This window comes from Tetrahymena thermophila (genome assembly GCF_000189635.1).
Source record: "Tetrahymena thermophila SB210 genomic scaffold scf_8254028, whole genome shotgun sequence".
Taxonomy (NCBI): domain Eukaryota; phylum Ciliophora; class Oligohymenophorea; order Hymenostomatida; family Tetrahymenidae; genus Tetrahymena; species Tetrahymena thermophila.
In genome coordinates this window covers 277,738-300,994 of record NW_002476022.1, presented here as the reverse complement: position 1 = coordinate 300,994, position 23,257 = coordinate 277,738, and the positions used below count along the sequence as shown (strand labels likewise).

General features: G+C 22.6%; 6 protein-coding genes across 6 annotated transcripts; 4 read left to right on the top strand and 2 right to left on the bottom strand. All coding sequences in view use genetic code 6, as the record gives it.

Moving 5' to 3' along the window:
* Positions 1-1,062: 1,062 nt before the first annotated feature.
* Positions 1,063-3,042, top strand: TTHERM_00670840 (MORN motif protein; the record flags this gene model as incomplete). Its single annotated transcript, XM_001026405.2, has 4 exons — positions 1,063-2,363; positions 2,492-2,547; positions 2,598-2,666; positions 2,729-3,042. The coding sequence occupies exons 1-4, from the start codon at positions 1,201-1,203 to the stop codon at positions 3,040-3,042; spliced, it is 1,602 nt and encodes a 533-aa protein (XP_001026405.1). The 5' UTR covers positions 1,063-1,200.
* A 659-nt stretch (positions 3,043-3,701) lies between these two features.
* Positions 3,702-6,320, top strand: TTHERM_00670830 (myosin heavy chain, putative; the record flags this gene model as incomplete). The annotated part of the gene is made up of 2 exons (XM_001026404.1): positions 3,702-6,143; positions 6,204-6,320. 2 exons carry the CDS (start codon positions 3,702-3,704, stop codon positions 6,318-6,320), a joined length of 2,559 nt encoding a protein of 852 aa, XP_001026404.1.
* Positions 6,321-7,283: 963 nt separating this feature from the next.
* TTHERM_00670820 (DENN (AEX-3) domain protein) lies at positions 7,284-12,823 on the top strand (the record flags this gene model as incomplete). The annotated part of the gene is made up of 7 exons (XM_001026403.1): positions 7,284-7,346; positions 7,486-10,895; positions 10,944-11,277; positions 11,334-11,460; positions 11,518-11,621; positions 11,675-12,637; positions 12,689-12,823. The coding sequence occupies 7 exons, from the start codon at positions 7,284-7,286 to the stop codon at positions 12,821-12,823; spliced, it is 5,136 nt and encodes a 1,711-aa protein (XP_001026403.1).
* A 1,027-nt stretch (positions 12,824-13,850) lies between these two features.
* On the bottom strand, positions 13,851-15,707 carry TTHERM_00670810 (hypothetical protein; the record flags this gene model as incomplete). The annotated part of the gene is made up of 6 exons (XM_001026402.2): positions 15,545-15,707; positions 15,329-15,437; positions 15,111-15,248; positions 14,548-15,049; positions 14,297-14,494; positions 13,851-14,237 (listed from the first exon to the last, which is right to left on the bottom strand). The coding sequence occupies exons 1-6, from the start codon at positions 15,624-15,626 to the stop codon at positions 13,851-13,853; spliced, it is 1,416 nt and encodes a 471-aa protein (XP_001026402.2). The 5' UTR covers positions 15,627-15,707.
* A 1,262-nt stretch (positions 15,708-16,969) lies between these two features.
* TTHERM_000670809 (hypothetical protein) lies at positions 16,970-18,759 on the bottom strand (the record flags this gene model as incomplete). Its single annotated transcript, XM_012800669.1, has 7 exons — positions 16,970-17,109; positions 17,164-17,266; positions 17,378-17,525; positions 17,578-17,828; positions 18,141-18,252; positions 18,369-18,496; positions 18,604-18,759. 7 exons carry the CDS (start codon positions 18,757-18,759, stop codon positions 16,970-16,972), a joined length of 1,038 nt encoding a protein of 345 aa, XP_012656123.1.
* Positions 18,760-19,879: 1,120 nt separating this feature from the next.
* On the top strand, positions 19,880-20,519 carry TTHERM_00670790 (hypothetical protein; the record flags this gene model as incomplete). Its single annotated transcript, XM_001026400.3, has 2 exons — positions 19,880-19,925; positions 20,269-20,519. 2 exons carry the CDS (start codon positions 19,880-19,882, stop codon positions 20,517-20,519), a joined length of 297 nt encoding a protein of 98 aa, XP_001026400.2.
* Positions 20,520-23,257: the final 2,738 nt, after the last annotated feature.

The window sequence follows — 23,257 nt, the reverse complement described above, 5'->3', positions numbered from 1 at the left end:
TAATGATTATGCATAAGTATTTATAAAATAATACTAAAATCGATAATAATTAAAATAATTTTTTAGATTTATTACAATTTAGCTTTTTCTTAAACTAATTATTTAGAATTTAAATATTTAAATCGAGTTAACAAATAGACTAACTACATTAAAAGAATTCTTTTGAAAATCATATGAATTATTTAAAATAATAAATAGATTTAAATTATTGCTTTGATTATAATTATTAAAGTAATTTTTTTTAAATTTGATAAAATTTTTTCATTTCAAACATTTACTTTAATCTTTATTCAAAAGGATCATAAAATAACTAAACTACCTTTCCATATCCAATTTCAGTATAAGAATTACTTGTATATCCATCATCCGATTAAGTTTATAAATTAGAGTAAAAGAGCTATTCATTACATATGTTGTCTGTGTAATAAACTAGAAGGTTATAATCTTAGATATAATATTACCCCAATAATTTTCCACCTCCATTAGGTATTATATATTATTAAAATAGCAAATAACCTTATTTAAATAAAAAATTATTTAGATAAAAATAAATGATTATATATGATATTAAATTAATTAAAAGAAATTAATAAATATATTATTTCATTTAAACTTTATTGAATATTTAAGAATAAGGTATTATATGTAATAAATTTCAATAAAATTAATTATTTTTATTGTTTAAATGAATTTAAATCGTATTTGATAAGTAATAAAAAATTAGTCTTAAAAAAATTAAATTAATTAAAAAATCTAACTTTAAAATTTTTAATGTGAAAAAATATAATTTAATGAAATAAATTTTTAGAACAAAATCTATTTGTATAGAATTTAAATTATTAAAAACAGTTAACTAATAAATAGTCAGTGTACCATTCCATCCAGTCTTCTTAGTATTAAAATAATCTTATCAATTATTTATTTTTAGATCTCATTTTTATTTTTAATTTAGAATTATTTATAAAAAGCTAAATAAAATTTGTTGTTTGTGGATAATTCCAGTAATTAAAATATTCTCTTGCTCTAAGCTTCATGAAGGTAAATAAAAAGTTGATTTCTATTAAAAAATAAAAAAATCAATAAATAATTTAACAAATTAAATTATCAGTAGAACAACTTTTTTACTTACAAAAGGTATTTATTTCCATCTCCAAATTTAATAGTAACAAAGAAAGAAGGACGGAAAAAACAGCAATAGGGATGAGAGCAAGTGGAACATTTTCATAAAAAGGCGCATAATCTCCTACAAGAGGATTGAATTTTTCAATGTCATCAATGGGAAGTCCATCTAGAAACGGATTTAGCACTACAAAATCCTCAAATATGACTTCTTTTTCAACAGCACTTCATCAAATAAAATGTGGTCTTTAAGGACACCAACAAAAATCAATTTAATGGGTATGTATGGCAAAGGAATGCTAGTTTGAGACAAGATTAGTTTGCTCTAAATGCTACGCCGGTTAACACTCTATACATTAGAAGTTTATGGTAAAGGTTCAAGAGATATTTGATAATCTAGATGATTAAAATATTTAGAATTGGCCTTTAGAAGACCGTGGCAAATAAGTTAAAGAATACGTTAATGTAGAAAACCAATATATTCAAGGATTGTACTAAGAATTAGACGTATTTTTTGATGGCTTATAAGAATAGCTTTTAAAAAGACTGGAAGCTCTCAAAAAAAGTTTACTTCTTGATATAAATGTTTTTTATCTTCGCGGTGAAGGCAAAGAAAAAGTTAAGTTCCTCGACAACCTTAAAAAAATGTATTCAGATGCCTATGATTTTAGTGACTTATAGGACTTAATAAAAAAATTTTTTTAAAGAGAGATAACTTATGACACATTTTAAACATAAATTAATTTTATGTTGAATGACAAAGAAAAAATAAATTTGCAATAAAAATTATATAATTATTTTGCAAAAAATATGTAAAACACTCAGATTACTGATTCTTCAATGGTTTAGGCAAGAATAGACCGCGAAAACTTAAAAAATATCCAAAAGCAAATACTAGATGGGCTTAATCGCTTTAAGTCTTGTGTAAGTGTTTCCTAAGTACAAACCATGACCCATGAAGATTTACCATTTACTCCAACCATTGGTGTTAAATTAGGTAATTTCTCATCAACAGTAGAAAATGGAAAAGTCTAGTAACAAAATTGGGGTCTCTAAATCTAAGAGATTCTTAATTATATGAATTAGTAAACTTAACAGCTGGGCGATCGTGATACATTGATTTATAAAAGGGAAATCTATGCTGATAATTCTAGATATGAGGGCTTTTTCTTGAATGGTCAAAGACATATGATTGGAACTCGCTATTATGCTGATGGTAACATTTACTTTGGCTAATGGGAGAGGTAATTAATTAATTTATCTAAATTCAATATAATTTATGATATTTTACCAATTGATATTGATTAGTATAAATTATTATTAATTAATTATTGAGCTTTCTAACAGAATAAATTTTTAAAATTTAAAATAGAGGTGCAAGACAAGGAAACGGTGTCATGCATTTTAGTAAAGGAACATACTATTAAGGTAAATTAAGAAGTTAGAATATAGAGAAATAATATTTAAATAATTAATAGGAGAATGGTATAACGATAAAAAGCATGGTACAGGAATAGAAGTCTATCCAAATAACACTAAGTTTGAAGGTATTAATTTATTTATTTAGTTCAGATTTTTTAAATATTCAAACATTTAAAAAACAATTAAGGATTATTTGAAGACGGTTTGAAGCATGGACAAGGAAAATTTACTTACCAAGATGGAAAGGTGTTTGAAGGTGTTTATGTATAAGACAAGAGAAATGGTATAGGAAAACTCATTTACAAAAATAACTAAGTGGAAATAGTCTATTATGCCCTTGGAGAAAAAGTCACAGAAGAAAAATATGAAGAGTATCTTAAATCAGGTGGATATATAACAATGAGCTAAATGAAAGGCTAGTAATTATAAGATTCTTAATATAACGATTAATCTTAATCAAATAACACTTATGCATTCAACAACAATATTTAAAATTCCTGATAGATAGATTGATTGATTATTTATTTATTTTACATTTAAAGAACACTCATTGTGAATTGTTCATTAATTGATTAATTTATTTAATTTATATTTTTTATAATAATAATTATTGTTTTATGTCTTTATAAATTTAAAATATTTTCAAATAATATCTACAAATTTCAACAAATTATTTTTAATATTTTGAGCTAATTCATTTATTTTTTTTAATCAGATGGCAATAATTTTTAAAAAATTAATTAGTTAAAACATTCTGCGCAAATAAGAAAAAAATAATAATTAATGGCATTAGTTATGAGATCAACTTTATTATAAAAAAAGGTTCTGTCAGAACCAATCAAAAATTCATATAAATAAAATTTATATGATATTTAATGCTTGATTACATTAAATGTTTTAATTAAATTTGTTAAGGATAATCTAAAAACTAAATACAAACACAAATAAATTTATTATTTTTGAAAAGATTAATTGAAAATCCTAAGAATACACATACACTTTGCGCTCACACATCTTATATATACTCAATAATTTTATATATTTTTACAACTAAAATTAGATAATAATAATAATAAAATAAATAGTAAGTAGGTAGGTAGGTCTTTCATAAAACATTTCAAATTAAACTAAGACTTTTATTTTACTTAATCTTTATCAGTATGTCCGAAGTTTAACAGTCTTAAAAGAAACTAGATTCAGTTGATTAGTAAGAAAGCCAGAAAAAAGAAGTTCTGCCCTAGTAGATAGCTAGAAAATCTATAATAGATCTTAAAAAAATATAAACAGATGATCCAAATCATAAAAATGTTATTTAAAATCCAAATACAGTTGATGGAACACCATCTTTATAGGTTATTGATGATTAATAAGAGAAACTCAAAGGGCAAACAAGCTTTGGAGAAGCTTTGAATCAGAATTAGCATGAAGAAAATATTTAAGCCAAAAATTAATAAAGAAATAGCATAAATTTAAATCTTTAAAATGCAGGCTAGTTTTCTCCAAAGAAAGGAGATTATAATAGCTCTTTATCTCCTAAAAGGAGAATGATGTAGCAAGGAGGAAACACACCATGCATTTCTCCATTACCTGATTTAAAAGTGCAAAGAAGCAAATTTGACGTTTCTTAAACTTAGTTTTTTATTACAAATATAAATGCTTTTAGAGGATTAGAAAGCTTTCCTAAGATCAATGAGCTTCATAATTAAATTAGTTCAATTATAGACGATCTAGAGGGAAAATTAGATACTGTTGTAGAGCGTCACGAGGCAGAATTTCTCTTTGCTTATCGTAATCACATGTCTAAGATTAAATAGGAGATGGTAGATATGAAAAAGTAAGCTGAAGAATAAGAGAAAAGACTTAATGACAATGACCGTGTTGCTGGCTTAGAAAGGTAAATTGTGTGGCTGAGAGATGAGTGCTTAGCCTTGTATAAAATTATTGGTAAAAAAAAAGATGATTTAGCTTGTAGAGAAAGAACAATTAGAGATTTATAAAGGGATAATTAGCACTTGTAAAATTAAATTAAAGAGCTAATGAAAAAAAACAAGCTGCTTTAAATGAAAATTCCTATTTAAGGTATTACAAATCAAACATAGATTGATTTGAATAACAATACTTAATAATCTATCATAGGATTACAAGATTAAATAAATATGTAGAGTCCAGTATAGTCTCCAAAATAGTCTTAACAGTCACCTAAATAGTAAAAAAATCAATAGGATGAAGGAAATTAAGATACTTTGTTTTAATCTTAATATTAAGAATCTGTTTCTAAGTAATAAAATAACATTAGATAAGAAGATGAAATGTATATTACTTAAAATGTCTAAATGATTAATTTGCCTTAACAGTAAACCCAAATTTCTCCTACAATAGCTTCTTCTAAGAGAGCTTCACTCTAAAATTAAAATATATAACAATCTTAGCAAATAAATTTTGAATAAATAATTACAAAATAATAAGTTAGCATTTTAGAAGAAGCAAATCCTGAATTTGGCTCTCAAATTATTAGTATTGTGAAGAAAAATATTGAGGGAGAAATAAGTGTTGCTTAACTTATACATGAAATAGCATAATATTGTAAAATAATTACAGATAGAAAATAAAAGCAGTATAAATAAGTCAAAGATAAGTTGGAGAAGACACTAAAAGAAAAGTTAAAAATGGGAATGGCACGTTCTGATTTAGAAACTTTCTTTTTGGAATGTGTTGAAACAGCAAGGAAATAAATTATAAAAAGAAAATATGTGGCAGGAGGCTCAGCTAACTAAACTGCAAAGAAGGGTGAGTAAAATGGACTAAGTTAAACTAATTAGAACAGCATCTTTTAAAGCCCAAATAAAAATATGGGCGATTTTGTAGAATCAATAAAAGATTATAAAGTATTTAGAAGTGAAGACAAAGTAAAAATTTTAGAGCTTCTTCTTTCTCATGAAAAGCTAATGATGTATCTCTATTAAAAAATTTTCCCTACACATTTTAATGTCCATCTCCAAAATGCATTAGAAAACTAAGAGGATATTCCTCTTTATTTACGCCCTTAAAAGAATTCCTAAAATAATAATAAATTTATTAACATAAACGATCATTAATTCTCTGGTTCATCTGCTAAGAATCAAGAGAATTATCTTGATTTACTAACAGAAGAAGATCCAAGTGTTTAGAATTTCTAAGATAACATTATATATCAAAATGGTAATAGCAAATCTAATGACTTTAAAACTAAACTTCCCTCCCTCTAAGAATCACAGTAAAACTAGAATATTCTGAATTTATACTAGGTAAATGCTAAAAATAAAAGAAATTCCGTTGATCATAAAGGTGCATATGATTTTAGTAACCCTAGCTCCTTACAAGAGTACTCTTCTGCAATGTCTAAACCCTCTACATAAATAAGCAGGTTAGGCTCTTTAAATAATAAATATATTTAACAAAGAAATTATAGTCAAAGAAACACAAATAGAAGTAGTAACTATGATGCTTTTTCTGATTAAAAAAATAAATCAATATCTAGAAATATAGGTGATAGCTCTTTTGACGATTCAAAATAAATTTCTTACAACATCCGTTCTGACTTATAATAAATCAATGCCTCAGAGGTAAAGAATCAGATTTAAAAAATAAATAAATAAAATTAAATAACCAAATAAAATAATTAGCATGTGTTGTCTTTAACTTCCCCTTTAACAAATTCAAGTGCCAAAAATCAAGAAAATCGTATTGTGTAAGATAAATTAAACATTATCAATGGGAAATTGGCATTTAAAAACATTTGAAATTTTGAAAATTATTTTTTTTAAATAAATAAAGAGAAATAAATTTAATAAAAAGTAAATTAATAAAATGGTTTTTAACAAATAAATTCATAAATTTTATATAAATTTAATATTTTATATTTAATAGATTATTTTAATAAATAACTCAATATAAATTTAAAACTTTTTGTCGAAGTTTGTTCTAATCTGAACATAATAAATAAATAGATTTAAAAAATTTTTAAAAATGTTCCTAAAAATGTTTTCTTGCATATCTTAATCAAATAAATTTATTTTTCAGTTGAATTATGGGTTTTAAAAAAAATCAATAAATTAATAAAATAATTCTTGAATAAATAAATTCATTAATAAATTTAATATTTTATATTTAATAAATAAATCAATTTAAAATCTTTTTAGAAATTTATGTAAATTTAAACATAAAAATTAAAAAAATAAAAGAAATATTTCATATGCTTCTAAAAAAGTTTAGTCATATCTTGATCAACTTTATTTTTCATTTGAATTATGGGTGTTTTAAAAAAATTAATAAAATAATTCTTTATTGAATTTTAGATAAATTTAATATTTTATATTAATAAATAAGTCAATTTAAAACAATTTAGTTCTTTATAGAAATTTATGTAAATTTAAACATAAATATTAAACAAATAAAAGAAATGTTTCAAAATGCTTCTAAAAAAGTTTAGTTATTTCCTGCATATCTTAATCAACTTTATTTTTCAGTTGAATTATGGATGTTTTTAAATAATTATCAAATGCAAACGAGAGTTCAAACAAAGTAAAAATTTTCAAAAACAATAATTTTTGAAATAATTAATTAGTAAATTAATCAATCAATCAGTCAATCAATCAATCAATTTTTTGATTTAATAATTATTTAAGAGTCTATCTTTTAGATCTTAATCAAATTAAATTGAACATAGTTTTGCTATTTAAATAACACAAATTATAAAAGAAAAAATGATAGATTTCAGTCTTAAAAATTTTAAGTTTTTATGTGATTAAAACAACCTGCTCTAAGAGGTATTTATCTAATTTATTTATGGATTTTTAATAATGATATGCTAAAAATGAAACAAAATTAAATTTAATAACATTTTTTAGTTAATTTGTATTAATTAACTTGCACAGACAATAAAAAAAAATAATTTTCAATTTATAGAAAATAAAGTAGGAAGAAAAACAGTTATCTGAGTAATAAAAAGAGATAGAAAGATTAAAAAATGAGATTTCTTTAAAAAATAAGTAGCTTTATAAATAAGAGTTTGAAATAAAAGATTATTAATCTCGCGATTAGATTCAAAGAGAAGAATTGTAGAAGTTAAGGGAAAACCTAAAAAAGTGTTCTTGTATGTTGACGAATATATCAAATTATGATGCATAGATTAATAATAATATTTCTCTGTAAAAAAATGACTTTACTGGAGATAGCTAAAAAGCTAATTAAGCTTAAAAGTATTCATAATAGATTAAATCAACTTCTATACAATTATTTGATACAAACGCATTAGATTAAAAAATGGAAGGGCCATCATCTAAATTAAATAATAATTTGATAAATAGATAGGGTTAGCTTTTAAATTCTAAGGAAAATGATTTTACTAACTTTTAACTTGAAAATGCTAAATCTTAAAACAATTCCCAATAGAATAAAGGTTTAGGAGTAAATGAGCAGTCTCTAGCAGGTATAGATTTTTAATTTTCTTAGCAAAATAACCAAAGCCTTAATCTTTCAACTTAACAAAATTATTAATTAAACTTTAAAATAAATGAAGCTCCTCCTTCTGCCTTAAACTTAAATGAAATTAATATTCCTAAATTTAATGAATCTTTATCATAAAATCAAATAAATAAAGATATTAAAAATGAATATGGAGACATAAAAATTAATTTAAACACTAATAAATCATAATATGAAAAATAGTAAAATTATCTTAAGGAACCTAAAATTCAAGAATAAAATGATAATTCAGAATAGCTTATTTAGTATTAGTAAATACAGCCTCCAAATAACACTGCAAAATCTATGCTTTATAATATTCAGTAAGAAGTTAGTAAAAAAGGAAATACATTATCTGCTGCCGTACCATAAATTAAAAATAATTAATAGACTACTGTTTGTCCTCCTCCTAGTCTAAAAAATTAAAATGCTCATTCAAGAAGTGGAAGCTTCTATCAAGGATCTACACATAATCCTCATTAATCACTCTCATTCCATATTAATAGCAATGCTGTAAATGGAAATAATCAACAATAGTCAGCATATTCAAATTTAACTTTACTAAAATAAACTTTATACTCTAACTAAAACCCATCTCAATCAAGAAAATCTAGCATTTAAAATATACAAACAAAAAAAGCAGGAGAAAACAATACTGTTGCAAACTCTTAAGATAGTGCATAGTAGCTTTCATCTCAAAACACTATACAAGCTAAAAGAAATGCTTCTTCTTACTCTGGAAGTAGCACAGTATCTCAAAGTTTAACAACTTCTATTAATGGATCTTCTTCGATTTAAAATATCTCAAGTGGGAATCATTTCAAAAATCAATATAAAATAAAATATAAGGATTAATCACAAACAAACTTAAATAGTTTATAAAATACTTCTTCTGCTATAAATTGCAATAAAGAGAACTTTAACAATGCAAGCATTCAAAATCAGCAGCACCAATAACAATAATAGTAATAATAGCAATCAAAGAAATAATATCCCTAAGTGTATCAAAATCAATAATAAACTCAGTAAATTAATGACAGTAATGCTCAAAAGACACTAAAATATGTTAATTAAAGTAAAAGTAACTTTACGCATACAATTAATTTAGAGCAATAAAACTGCCAGTAAGAAGAGCCAGTAAATAATGCACTATCTTCAAAGTCAAGAGGAAAAAGTTAAACCAATTTTTCTACTTTATACAATAAAGAAATAGCTGAGCAATAAGGAAAACAATTAGGTGTTAAATAAGTTTCTATAAACTCAGGATCAGGCACGCCTGCATCAGTTCCTAGAGGGAATATAAATCACAATAAAACATCTTCATTAACTATTTCAACTTAAAATACTTCATTTATGTAGTAAAACTCGAAACCTATTTCTAATTAATAAAAATAAAATAGTATTAATATTGTTTTAAATACAGAGCCACCTTAAATAAACTTCAATTAAATTTCATTTAAATCTGACCGCCTAATGACTCATACTAGTAATAATACTTTTTCTCCTTTTGCTGCTACAAGTCAGACTTTGAAAGACCTTGCAAAAGTTAGGATGGAAAGCTAGCAAACCAATGAAGATTAAAAAATTTATTTAAAAGAAGGAGATAAATCCCTTTCTCAAACAGATGAGAATGAAATCGAAAGATAAAAGGATTTTTAGTAAGATAAAAAAATTTCTTAAACAAACAAGAATTTAAACATTCAAGGATAGAATAAATAATTTATAGAAGACATTGAAGATTTTAACATTTAAGATGATACAGATGAACAAAAAGATGACAAATTAAGATTTACTCACATTAATACTGACAAACAGAAAGCAACTTTACTTACTTATTTCAGTTAATAGGACGAATCTCTTTAAATTCATAGTAATAGCACAATAAATGATATCCCAAAAGAAAGAACTTTAAGAGAAGAAAATAACACAAAAAATGGAGATCTATCGGGCAGAGATTCTAAATTTAATGATTTTCTTGGTTAGAAATTCAAAATTTAAAGTGAAATAAAAAAGGAAGAGCCTATAAATCATCCACACAACAATAATTAAACAATTTAAAGTAAAAATAATAATAATAATAATGACATAGTTTAACCTTCTAGCATAACATTTTTAACAACAAACTACGGAAAAATATCAAAAAATGCCTATTTTGTAAAATCTCCTTAAAAAGAATTTAATCAAACATAAACTTAAAATTATAAAACTTAAAACTCAAACAATATTGTAAACGGAGAAGAGAATTATTTAACTCAAGCTGAAGGATAGGCAATTATAAATTGTAATTATTTCTCCAAAAATATCAAAGAGGAAAGTATAACTAACGAGTCAAATTATGCTAATTTTTATTCAAATTTTAGCCAAATCAACTATGAAACAGTGAAGGAAATAAGATTTAGCCAGAAAGTTTCAACTTTTTCAAGTCCTATCAAATAATAAACTCCTAACTAAGTAAATAAAATTGTAAAATAAGAGAATAATAATTTTGAATAGTCTAATGTACCACAAATATAATCCCCTAACTAACAAAATTTAGAACTTAAAGTAAAAAGTAAATCAAGTGGTAATTTAGGCAAAGAGCCTGGTAGAATTAAACAAAACTTGGAAAGTACTAACTTTTAAAAACTTAATCCTTGTCCTTCTTCAATTATTTCCTAAACGAGTTCTTCAAATACTTAACCATCTTAAATTTATAAAATAACACCAACACTTAGTTATACAAAATCAGTGCCTGCTGTATAAAATAAGTAGGTATAGTAACAAGATCAATTAGGATAAAAAATATTTGAACAATTTGCTATTTATGGTATTGATAAAACAGAACTTGATTTAAAGCAACCTGGAATTTAATTGTAATTTTTATTTTTTAAAATTAGATATTGATAAATTATTTAAATTAGCTTATAACCTAAGTTGCAGTACAGATATCCAGATAAGCAAATACTTGATAACAGCAGAGAAAACACACTGCCTTTCTTTGCATTTCCTAAGGGAGTAGAAACACAAAGATTTAAAATGACAGATTCTTTATCATAGATAAACGAAATAATGTTTGCAAATTATGTAGTAGAATATAATGAGAATTGCTTTACTTTTGTTGTAAAAACTGATGATTCATTTAAAAAATAATCACATTTCTAGAATTCAAATAAATTATTAGATATCTGCAATCCGTCAAAGTTGCTTTACGGTATTTGTTTTAAGATAAAAGACATAGTAGAAGACGATTCAAAAGTATTTATATATATATATATAAATTTATCAACTTAAAATAAATATTTCTTATAAAGGGCAATGATAACTCTGCCAAAACCTTGGCAAACTCTTAGAACTTTTGGATCACAAAGAGGGCTATTTGCTTTTTAACTTATTACCCATTCGTTAAATTCTTTTTGGACATAATATCATCTTTATTAAGTAAAATTTAAAATGATTATGTATCTAAAAATAAATAAATCTATTTATTCATTATAGATCAAATAAAAATGGAGAGGATTAATTTTTATACACAAAATCATGAAGGTATAAAAAAAGACTCTCGTTTATTAGCAAAAATAGAGCAGCAATACTTCATGAAGGTATTTCTTTCAATTTTTATTTTTCTAGAATTTAAAAATATTTTAAAATGAAGCTAATCTAAAATCAATTTTATGGGCTCTTAGAAGAACTTAAAAATTTGAGTACTCCTTCAATAAATTCTTCAATCTATTTATCATACAAATAAGAGAGATTTATGTATTACGTTCCAGGATAGCAAAGTGCAAAGTACATTGAAGCTGAAGGATCAAGCAGCATAGTCTTCTCTTGTATAGCTTATGAGACTTTTATAGAAATATTTTTCAATATACTCATAGAATAGCCGATGGTTTTCGTTTCGGCTAATCCTGCTTTGCTTTCATCAGTAATTTTAATGTTTTACTCACTAATTAAACCTTTTAAATGGCCTCATCCATTGATTAGTATACTTCCTTAAAATTTAATTCACTTACTTGATTCACCTATACCTATTTTCTTGGGATTAAATATGAGCAAGTAAGAGGTTTTAGAGAAGAATTTGTGCGAAAAGCATGAATAGTGCACTTTTGTATTTTTAGATGATTATTTAGTTGAAATTAGCTAATATACAAGTGAAAATAAAGAACTGATTCACAACTCGGTTTTGTACAATAAACTACTTTCTTAGACCACCAAACTTTATAATAGCATTTTACCAGAAAACCTGAGACGCAACTAAATTAATTATTAAATATTCTAAAATAACTTTTAACAAAACTTAAATCTTTAAGATAAGAAAAAGACAGCTAAATCTACAGTTAATTTGATTAATGTATAGTCTAATGATCTAAAAATTTCAAAAAATAATGGACTCACTACTTCAGGATCAAATGGATAAATGACTCTTTCTAGCAGCACATCAGATTTAACCACAAGCAATAATATAAACTAAATAATTCCTATGAAAAAAGAACTGCTTATTTCTCCTAATGAGAATTAAAAATAAGCTTGCACTAGCCTAATGATGAGTATCTCTCAATTTATATAATCTGAAATATTAGACCACCTCCCTCATAAAAAACTAGTAGCAAGAGGAGATGTAAGACAAATTAATTTTTAAACTAAATTTAAACTTAAAATATTTTTATAGGTAATTGATTTAGAACTTTTAGAGTAATACATTACTTGCTAAAGAAGAATGAAAGACGATTTAGTTTCTCGTATTATAAAAACACAAATGTTTAGCTTCTTTGTAGAAGAGCATTACTATGAAAATAATTTTTGAATTTAATATTATTTATTATTTAAATATAATTTATTAAAAAATAAGTTTTATCTTTATATGAAAAGTATTTTTGACACTAAAAAAAATAAGGAATTTAATAAAATTAATATTTTCAATTTTTTTTTGTTTATTTTTCTTTTTTCATGATTTCATTTTATATCACTTCATTATTTAAAATCTAATAAATTTATTTTATTTCTCATCAATATTATTGAGTGTGAAGCTCACAACTTTTTAAATCAACAAAAGATATGAATTAAACTAAAAATATCTTTTTGAAATGCACAAAAAGATTTGAGCTTAACATATAAATTTTTATTAAATACTTATTCACTAAAATTTATAATTAAATTTAGATAAATTATCACTTTTTTCTTGCAATTAAATAAATAGGCGAATATTAAACAAAATATTTAGCTTAATATTATAAGATTAGAGCAGATTTACATAAAATAATATTATTTTATCATAAAGTAGAAGGTTTAATGAATGAAATTTTTAATATAAATACTTATATAAAGTATCTTCTTACAAAATACAATGAAAAGAAGAAGTGAAAATTTTTTTTTCCGCAAATTGGAAAAATATAATTTCATAAAAATAAGGGAAAATAGAAGCAAAATAAGGATAAAAATGCTCCTTTACTATTTATTTAAATATGAATTAGTATAAAAACATTATTAAACTTAAATTTTTGTCCATTTTCTCAAATTCAAAAACAGAATTTTTCAAAAAAATTTGTAAATCTAAAAATATTTGGCTTTAAGAACAACAGAATTTAAAACAACATAACAAAGGCTATAGTTAATTCTGCTACTTTAGAGCCTAAATAAAAATAATTTTAAAAGAAAGAAAATACTATTTTCTATTAGTTACATTTCTTCAATAAATGTAACGAGGATTTCTTTTAAAAACAAAAAAAAGATTTAAAAAAATAATAGAGTCTTCTTAATTCATTTATTTTAAAGATTAATTTATTTGATACTATAAACATAATAAATAAATACAAAATTTTAGCTTTAATCTTTCACTGCTTAGAATTATTTTATAAAGTTGATGGAAAGACATACTAAGATTACTGAACAGGTATGTGCTGACTATAATCTTTTTTGAACTCATTTGTGTTTATTCTTGATACATTTTTTATTTAATTAATTTCTAAGCTATTCTTTGAAATAGTTTATTGAGTATTAATATTTTAAAGTTTTTATTCATATTATGATTATTTTAGTTAATTAGAAACTGTAGATTTAGTTAAACCTCCTCCTAGCCCATCATACGGATTTTATTTTTATAACGAGGCTGCCCCTTCTTTTTCGACTGTTTTAAGCATTTCCAACTCTACATCAAGCAGTCCTTGAATACTTTTAGGAATATTTTACTTATTCCCTGAAAGCAAAGGCTTATAGTCTTTCTAAAATAACATTATTACTTTTTAATATTATTTTTATCAATAAAATCAATTAAATATACCAAATATGCCAAAACTGTGTTTGCAATATTATCTTTTTTTGACTGGAAAGAAGGAACCAATATTTTAGGTTCACAAGGTATGTGTTCCTTATTATATATTCTCATGAGGTGCTCAACTTCATCGAAAGGAGCGCCATTCTTTTGCACCTTATTTCCTTTTCCTGTAATGTTAATCTTTGGGTTTTTTCTTTTCATCCTCTAATAAAAATAAATATTAAAAAAATTTATTTTAGATATCAATAAATGCTTACTGCTTTAGGTTAATCTTTTTTTATGAAAGCTTTGCTTATTTTATTTTAATATTTTTCATATATTTAACTAAATGCATTTCTAACTTATTCAAATTAATATTGATAAGGATTGAGAATCTATGCTTCTTATTTAGGTTCTTAGACAAATTCTTATTTCTTTTCCTCCTCTTGATCTTGTATTACCTCTTATTCCTCTTCTTCTTATTTTTCCTGTTTAGGCGAATCTAAATTTTTGTGTAACCCAATCCCAGTCAAGAAATCAAAATTTTCTTCATCAACGACTGGCTACTATTATTATTCCATGGTTTCTTAAATATAAAAATCATCTTTCTCAATCTGCTATTACTACTTAATAGCTTCTTCTAAAGCTTTTTTATATTTTTAAATTTTTTGATCGATAATTTTTAAGGATTCTGGATAAGAATTTGTTTTGAATTTTTCTCTTCCATCAATTTTAGGAGTGTACACCAAAATATTCCTTGATATGTTATCAGTTACAACTCTATATATATATTACAATAGGTTAAATTTACAAAATATTCAATAAGCAATTTATTAATTACTTCATATTTATATGTTAATTTTGCATCAACTAGTTAACTTTTTAGTAATTCATTTCTTAATTTCCATTATTAAAAGGATCATTTCCCATCCCTTTCATCAGTCTTGCTTCTATCCTTGACTATATAGCTTTCTTATCACTATTAATATGAAAGATCATTAATTAAATTTGATTCAATTTAGCAGTTTATATTTGAAATGTTATATTATTTTTATTTACTAAAAACGTGCAGCTGGTTAGCTTGTTTGGATATTTCTTTAGAAATTTATTTATGCAGAAGGTTATCTCCTTGTTATAAACGATTGCGCCTTTAACTCCCCTTCTAAATCTAATAATTAAATTTATTATTTTCAATATTTTAACAATAATCCTTCTAAATCTATTTCATTTAAAATGAAATAATATAAATAAATTATTAAATCAATATGATTATACCTACCCTTGTAGTAGGATATGTGATTTCATCTCTTTTTTTTGGTTTTGTAGTATAAACTCTATTAATCAGATCTGGAAGCATAAGTTTAAACTAATTTTTAGATTATAGTTAAATATTAAAATCAGTATGTTTTAACAACTAAAAATTAATAAGATTAATCTTTCTCAAATTCACAAAATTAATTAAAAAAAGAATTGAATTGTATTTGTAAATTTATAGATGTAATAAAGCAGCTTAAAAACCAAATTCTAAATGTAATTTAAATTAATCGTTGAAATATTCATTCATTTAAAATGGTAGTAAATACTTTTAAAAACACATAAAATTAAAATAATTTTTTTTTTTATAAACAAACTGTAATAATAATTATTTTAATTTAAAAGTGTGATGACTTAGTTATATTTTTAAAAGCATGAATAAAATTAAATTGCTACAATTATATTATTTTTAATAGAATACTTTTATAAAAAATTATAAAAACTAATGTTAAATAAAGATAGTAAGCTTAAATATTAAAAATAATTAATCATAAAATAGTTTACAATTTTAAAAAATAAATATGATATTAATTGGTATAATTTTATAATCAATTAATAAAAAAAGCTATTTTTCAACTTAGAATAATTTATAATTAACTTTCTTAAAATTATTTTTTACTAAAAATTTTAGAAATCTAAGTTGCCAAACTTAAATTTAATTGTTTTTAATGATTTTTTTATTTAATTTGCTAAAATAGTAAGCTTTTATTATTCTTAAAACAGTTTAATAAACTGAACAAAATTTTAAACTAAGAAAATTCAAAATTTAAAGATAAAATCATTAACTTTTAATCATTTGAAGATTTAAACTGATATTTATTATATTAAATAATATTAACATCAAAAATAGAGAGGTATTTCTTAAATTATCATAAATTAGCTTTTCTGTTTTATTTTTAGTTTGTGAAATATATTATTTATAGAAGTTATTTTATTGAATTAACAATAAATGTCTTATTAAAACTACAAATTTTTTTATATAATTAAAAACATTATTTATAAATTGATGAACAGCAATCTTACTCACTCAAAAAATAAAATTAAATAATTTATCAAAAAATTAAACAATCAAAAATATCTTAAAATTTATAGAAATCTATACAAAATCAATTGTTTGTTGAGATAATAAAAAAATTTTTATATTCATAAAATTTTATTTATTTAAGCTTTGAACAATTTATTATAAATAACATTAATTATAACTACAAAAGAAAAGCAAGATAATATTTTATATGGTTTAATTAATTGAAACAATCTCATTTTACAAAACTTCATATTATTAAAAGAGAAAGTTTTTTTCAGCATTTTTTTAGGGTATAAAAAATATTAAATAGAATTTTAGGTAACTAAATCAATTAATTTTAATTTTTAAATTTAATATCAAAATCAGAAAAATTTAGAGTTTTTGAGCTGAGGATACTTTGTTAACTATCCAAGAGCGCCATTATAGCTCTCTTCATACATTAAAATCAGTAAATCTATCCATTGAATAATTTATTCAACTTAATATTATTTTGTTAATTTAACTATTTTTTTAAAAATAATATCAATCGTAAATAAGCTCAATTAAATTAATTTACTTAATAATTTTTAAGAGTCTTCACATTCATACTCAAATTATTTAAAGAATCTTTTACAGTAGAACTCTTTCCTGGCCTCATCATTTGTTATTTGATTAAAGTACTTTTAATAAAATTTGATTTAATAATTTATGAAGTTATAAACAAAGTTCATAAATTAATTAATTAGTTGTTAAATTTTAACAATAAAATAAAGAAAAAAATAAAATAATACCTCTAAAAAGTCAAATACTTTCAAGTTTAAGTCTCTTATTCGTTTAAAATCCTTATATATCTTTTCTCGGTTAGAGTTGTTATATAAAATATAGCTACATGATATTCTAAAATTAAGGTAGCTATCATCATAACCTCCTTTTATTATCCTAAATCCGTTTTAAAAACAATTATTTGAAATCTGAATGAAAATAATTTTACATAGGGTTGTTTTATGAATAAAAATTTAACCAGTATTTAATATTTTAGGGCATTTGATTATGAAGAATATCACATAAATTTCCAGTTCCATCAAAAGGAAAAGAAGTTTTTTAATTGTTTTAGTTCTAATTTTAGAATTATTGAGTCTATTTAAGCCTATTTTCTTCTATCAAGGCAAATTTTCCTAAATTATACTGATCTATATAACCCATGTGTTACAAAGCTTATATAAGCTATTCTACTAAAATATCCTATATTTATTAACAAACGTTCAAAGAAATCAGAAAAAAAAAGTTGCAATCAAAAAAAATGGATTTTTAAATCTTATCTGAAAAATCCTAAATTATTTTTAATAATCAATTTTTGCACATATATAAAGCTATTAAATATATAGATGCGAGCGAATATGATATATCTATTAATTTATATCTATTATTAAAGTTAAAAATATTTATGTTTTTGAAGTTAAGCTTGATTGATTTATTAATAAATAAGAGTTGGCAGAAATCTTATTCAAATAGAATAAAATATAATAATTTAGATAGCTTAAGTGAAAATAATACTTGATTGGAATAGAAAGCAGGAAAGTAATTGTAGTGAATCTAATAGAATATGTCTTGCTTCCCAAATAGACTAATACACTCCTTAACTACCTCTCTCAAGCTATATGTTAATCTATTAATTTGTTTATATGTGAATTAGATTTTAAAACTATTTTTGCTGTTAAGAATGATCTAAAATTTCATTTTTATCTTTCTTAAAAGAAGAAACAAAAATCAATAAGTTTTTACTTCCAAATTTAAATCTTTTTATGGGATGTACTCCAAGCAGAAAAAAGGATATTGAAATCCTATCCATGTTCCTTTTCTAATTTTTTCATAGCTTTTAAAGTTGGAATATTCCTGTTAAATTGATAAGCCTAGTTCATTTATTCAAAAGCAGATTAATTATATATAACAAAAGAAATCTTTGTACTTTAAATAAGTTTTTATATAGAAAATCAAAGAAAATTCATTTTTTGCTTACATCTAATTTAAAAAGAGGCATATTAATGGAGGAGAGTTGGATAGTTTCATTTTTTTTCGCTTCAAAGTGATGCAGCGAAGCCACCTTCTTACGATAAAAATCTGAGCTATTCAAAGATGATTTGCGTATTTGCTAATATAGTTATCGATAGAGCATTTTTTTTTTGTGTACAGTTTTGAATAGGAAAAGAGTTTTTTGAATAAGATACTTATATGTGTTAAAGAAAGAATAATTGATTATTTTAACATTATTGAAATATAAATAAATATATATTGATCATGTGTAAAAATTAGTAGATACTAAATAATCACATCACAAATAACTATTTTTGCTTCTTATTTCTAAATTCATTCATAATTAATTACTGATAGCATTTTGCTGTCTCTTGTTTATTTTTTCTAAACAATTTTTTATGTTCAAACTATCAGACAACTACCTAAATGCTTATATTTTATCGAGAAAAGATTGTTTTTTGATTTCATATTAATATTATCAAATTCCTGATAAGATTCGTTTTAGATAATTTTATTTCATTTATTTTTGAAGCTGTATTGATCATAATTAATTGATATTAAGAACTTTAGTGCTACTTAATTCTCTTATCTTAATGAAGTTGCTTAAATATATTATATATTTAAATCACACAATTTGAATTTCTAAGAACAAAAAATACTCAAGAAGACTATTCAATTTCTAATTTAAAATTTTTATAAATACTTATTTATGAATTATTAAGAAATTATAGAATTATTTTATAAATTTAAAAACAAAACAATAACAAAAAAATATGAATTTTGCTTGCAATATTTAAAAAAAAACATTTTAAAGCTTTAAATTTTTATTATTTTCTATTTTCTGTTAATATTTTTTATATATTGTCTAAAGATTGAAAATAAATACTTCATTTAATGATACGAATCAATTTAAAAAGAAAAATCTTTGATTTTTAAAATCGATAGTTAATCCAAATATTTGATAGCAATTTTATACTAGTCTGGAAAGGTACCAAAAAATAAGAATCTTTTGTAGAGTAAGAATTTATAAGAATATTTATGGGGAATGCCGAAAATCCAAATATAGGAATGAAAGTAATTTTGAGATAAAAGTCAGTCTGAGGATTTCTTTTAAGAAGGTAAAGAAATAAATAAAAATTAATTAATTTGAGAGCAAGATTTATATGATGAAAAAAAAAAATCAGTGAATTAAATTAGAGATGATTAAATTTGGGGACAAGCCTAAAAAGTTCTGATAGTAAAAAACAAACACAAAAGTAAAAATGAATTAATCTAATTTTGAATACTTTAATTAGGATTTAAATTATTGTAATTTATGAGGGAGCTTAATAAATCAAGAATTAAGAAGTGAGGGCTACCAAAAAATGCAAGCAGAAAAACAAGCAAATCTAAAGAAAGTAGCACTGCTGATGAGATATATGCTAACACAATAAAAAATGATATTTATATGAACCTATATTGATATCAGAGAGAGTAGGGATAATTGATAAAAATCTGAATTGAGAGAGAGTTATCCAATCAAATTAAAGAATTCGATAATCTTAATTAATTATGTCAAGTTATCTTCAATTTCTCAATATAAAAAGTCAGCGCACCAGAAAATAAATTCAAAAAATTATAAATTAAAAAAAAAATTAAAAATAAAAAAAAGAAACTCTCTTAAAAAAACAAAAAATTTACGTTTAAAAACAACTAAATATTAAAATGGCTAAAGGTTCTGCTGCTAAGTCTGCCACTAAGGCTTCTGCCTCTCCTAAACCCAAGACCCCTAAGTCTAAGTCTACCACTCCCAAGCCCTCCCAAACAAAGAAGCCTATCGCTAAGAAGCCTGTTAATAAGAAGGCTGACAAGTCTAAGAAGCCTGCTCAAAAGAAGGGTAACGCCAAGAAGGGTTCCAAGTGAGAAAGTCAAATACTTAAATCTACTCAGACTCTGAAAGCTTGAAGACTAACTAGAACATGATGACTGATGACATACATCTTCACCAAGTCTTCAAACCTATATTGACTGTCTCTTACTTTCTTACTCGCATGCATCCTGGTTGTAGTTAGTAGATGAATCTATCAATCAATTTATTGCTCGTTGAAAATCTTATAACCTTAATTAATAAATAAAGTTTGAAACAAACTTATTCATCTTTATAATTACATACTACTTAATTCAATCAACATGTATTCCCTTCATCACTTTATATATTCAGTATTTGGTTAACTATCATTCTTAGTTTATCCTCACTTACCATTCCCTTATGCTTATATTTATGTACATTTTTATAATTCGCAGTAGGATTTGTTAAAATCTACAATCAACTTTTGCTGCTTATTCTTTCTTCTTCTCCTACTCAAACTTCTCTTTCAATAAGATTTTTTCTCTTAATTTTGTTTTTGTTCGGGTTTAATCAAACACCAACATTTATTCTGATAAATATAATTCTTAAATAAACTTCGAGTATCCTTCCATGCATTCAATTATCTTTTTTTAGTTAATATAGTAACATACTTATATCTAACAAATCACTTTTTTATCCAGTTAATTTTTTTCTTTGTAGTTTGATTTTACTTATTTCCAAAAACTACAGTACGAACGAACTTGCTGTCCATTTACGAGACATAAAAATGTGTTTATAAAAAAATTTTAAACAAGAGCTAGATAATTACCATCTTTATTTATATAAGTAAAATAAATATTTTTGCATAAAATTTATATTTAACTCATAAGTGAGTAACATCTTAAAATACATTTTACTGTTATTAAAATTTTATTTTAAATAACCTTTTATCTTTCTTAAAAAAAACAATACTATCGCAAAGCGATAATAGGCTTTAGATAAAAAATCAATATTGATTGACTTATCATAAAGAATTACTTTTTGCAAAAAAAAATTAATTCCAAAAAAAAGAGTAAAATAAATTAATATTTTTCTATTTATGAAATCAGAAAAATCAGCTCAAAAATTGATAAAAAAAATCAACTTTTTTCAATTTTTTTCTTGTATTTATCGAAGTTTTGGGAGAGAGGAAAAAAAAAATCGATAATTAACTAATCATGAATTATAAAAATAATTAATAATAAATGATCAAATTTTTCAAAAAACAAAAAGCAAAAAGCAAAAAAAATCACAAAATCATTAAGTGGGAAAAAAAAAATTAATCAAGCAAAAAAGAAAAATTTAAAACAAAAAAGTGTTAATTAAAAATTAGAATCAAATAAATTAATCAAAACTCAATCTCTGATTTTTAATAAAAAAAAATCAATCATAAAGTAGAGAAAAAATTATTAAAAAAGAAATCTGCACAAATTTTGCAAATAATAATTGAAAAATCCCAAAAAAGTGAATCTTAATTAAAAAAATCAGATTAGATTTTTTTGTTAATCTAATTTTTACTTTTCTTTTTGTGTTTTACAAAAAATTAACAATCATCAATTATCAATTTAATCATTAGAAAAGATTTCACAAAAACAAAAAAATAATTAATTTTTGAGAAACCAATTTTGCTCTTTATTTCCATTTTTATTAATAATACTCAATAAAAAAAAGCTATAAACAATTATCAAATTTTTGATAATCAATTTTCACAAAACTTTTCATAGAACATCCATCCTTAGTCTATATTCATAGATCAATATTTCTAAATCTAAATCTTTTATACTAAAATAATATTGCAAAACAATACAATTTATTTCTATCTTAAAAAGTTTTATAGAAAGTAAATAATTTTATTATTTCAATAACAATTTCAAATTTATTTACATAAAATGATATTAAATTCTTAATTTATTTTTTACAAAAATCATCAAAAATTGGTTTAATCTTAGCTAAATTTAATTAAAAATTTTAATTACTTCAAATTTATTTGTTCCAATAATTTAAAATTAATTTATACATTAAAAATAAGCATAAATACTAAAAAAACAATGCATTTACGATTAAATTATGCATTTAAATTATAAAAAAGGCAAATACTATATGGATTTTATTTGATTTTCAATCAAATTAAGATTTTGTAGAATAAAATTTTGTTAAATATTTTATTTAAAGATGTAATAAGTTTAAAATTATGTTTAAATATAGACAAATAAGTAATTTTGTTATAAAATTTTCATATTAAAATCCAGAATTTAAATAAAAATAAACTGAAATTAAGAATAACAAAATCTTTTACTTAATTTAGTATTTTTAATTTAAAATTAAATTTAATTCATATTAAAATTTATAGCGTAAAGAGTCTATTTATTAATAAAAATTCCACTCATTAGATCCTAATGTATTGTTTTATAAAGAATGTAGATATTAAAAATATTTCTGTTACAAAGTACTCTAAAATACTAATTTAAAAATACCAACATTAAGTATCAAAATAAAATTTAATAATGATTTAATTTAATAAATAAAAAATAAGACTTAGACTAACTACATAATGGATCAATTTATAGTAAAATAAATAAATATTTATTTTATTCAAATGTCAGATAAAAGGAATTATATTCATTCTATTTTTTAAATAAATAAAATAATATTTTTTTAAATTTGAGAGTTAATAAAATTTAATTATGTTTTTTTAACACTCACCTTTTAATCTTTTAAAAATTCTTTAAAACAATAGCAATATTTTTTATGCCTAAACATTTTTATTATTTGA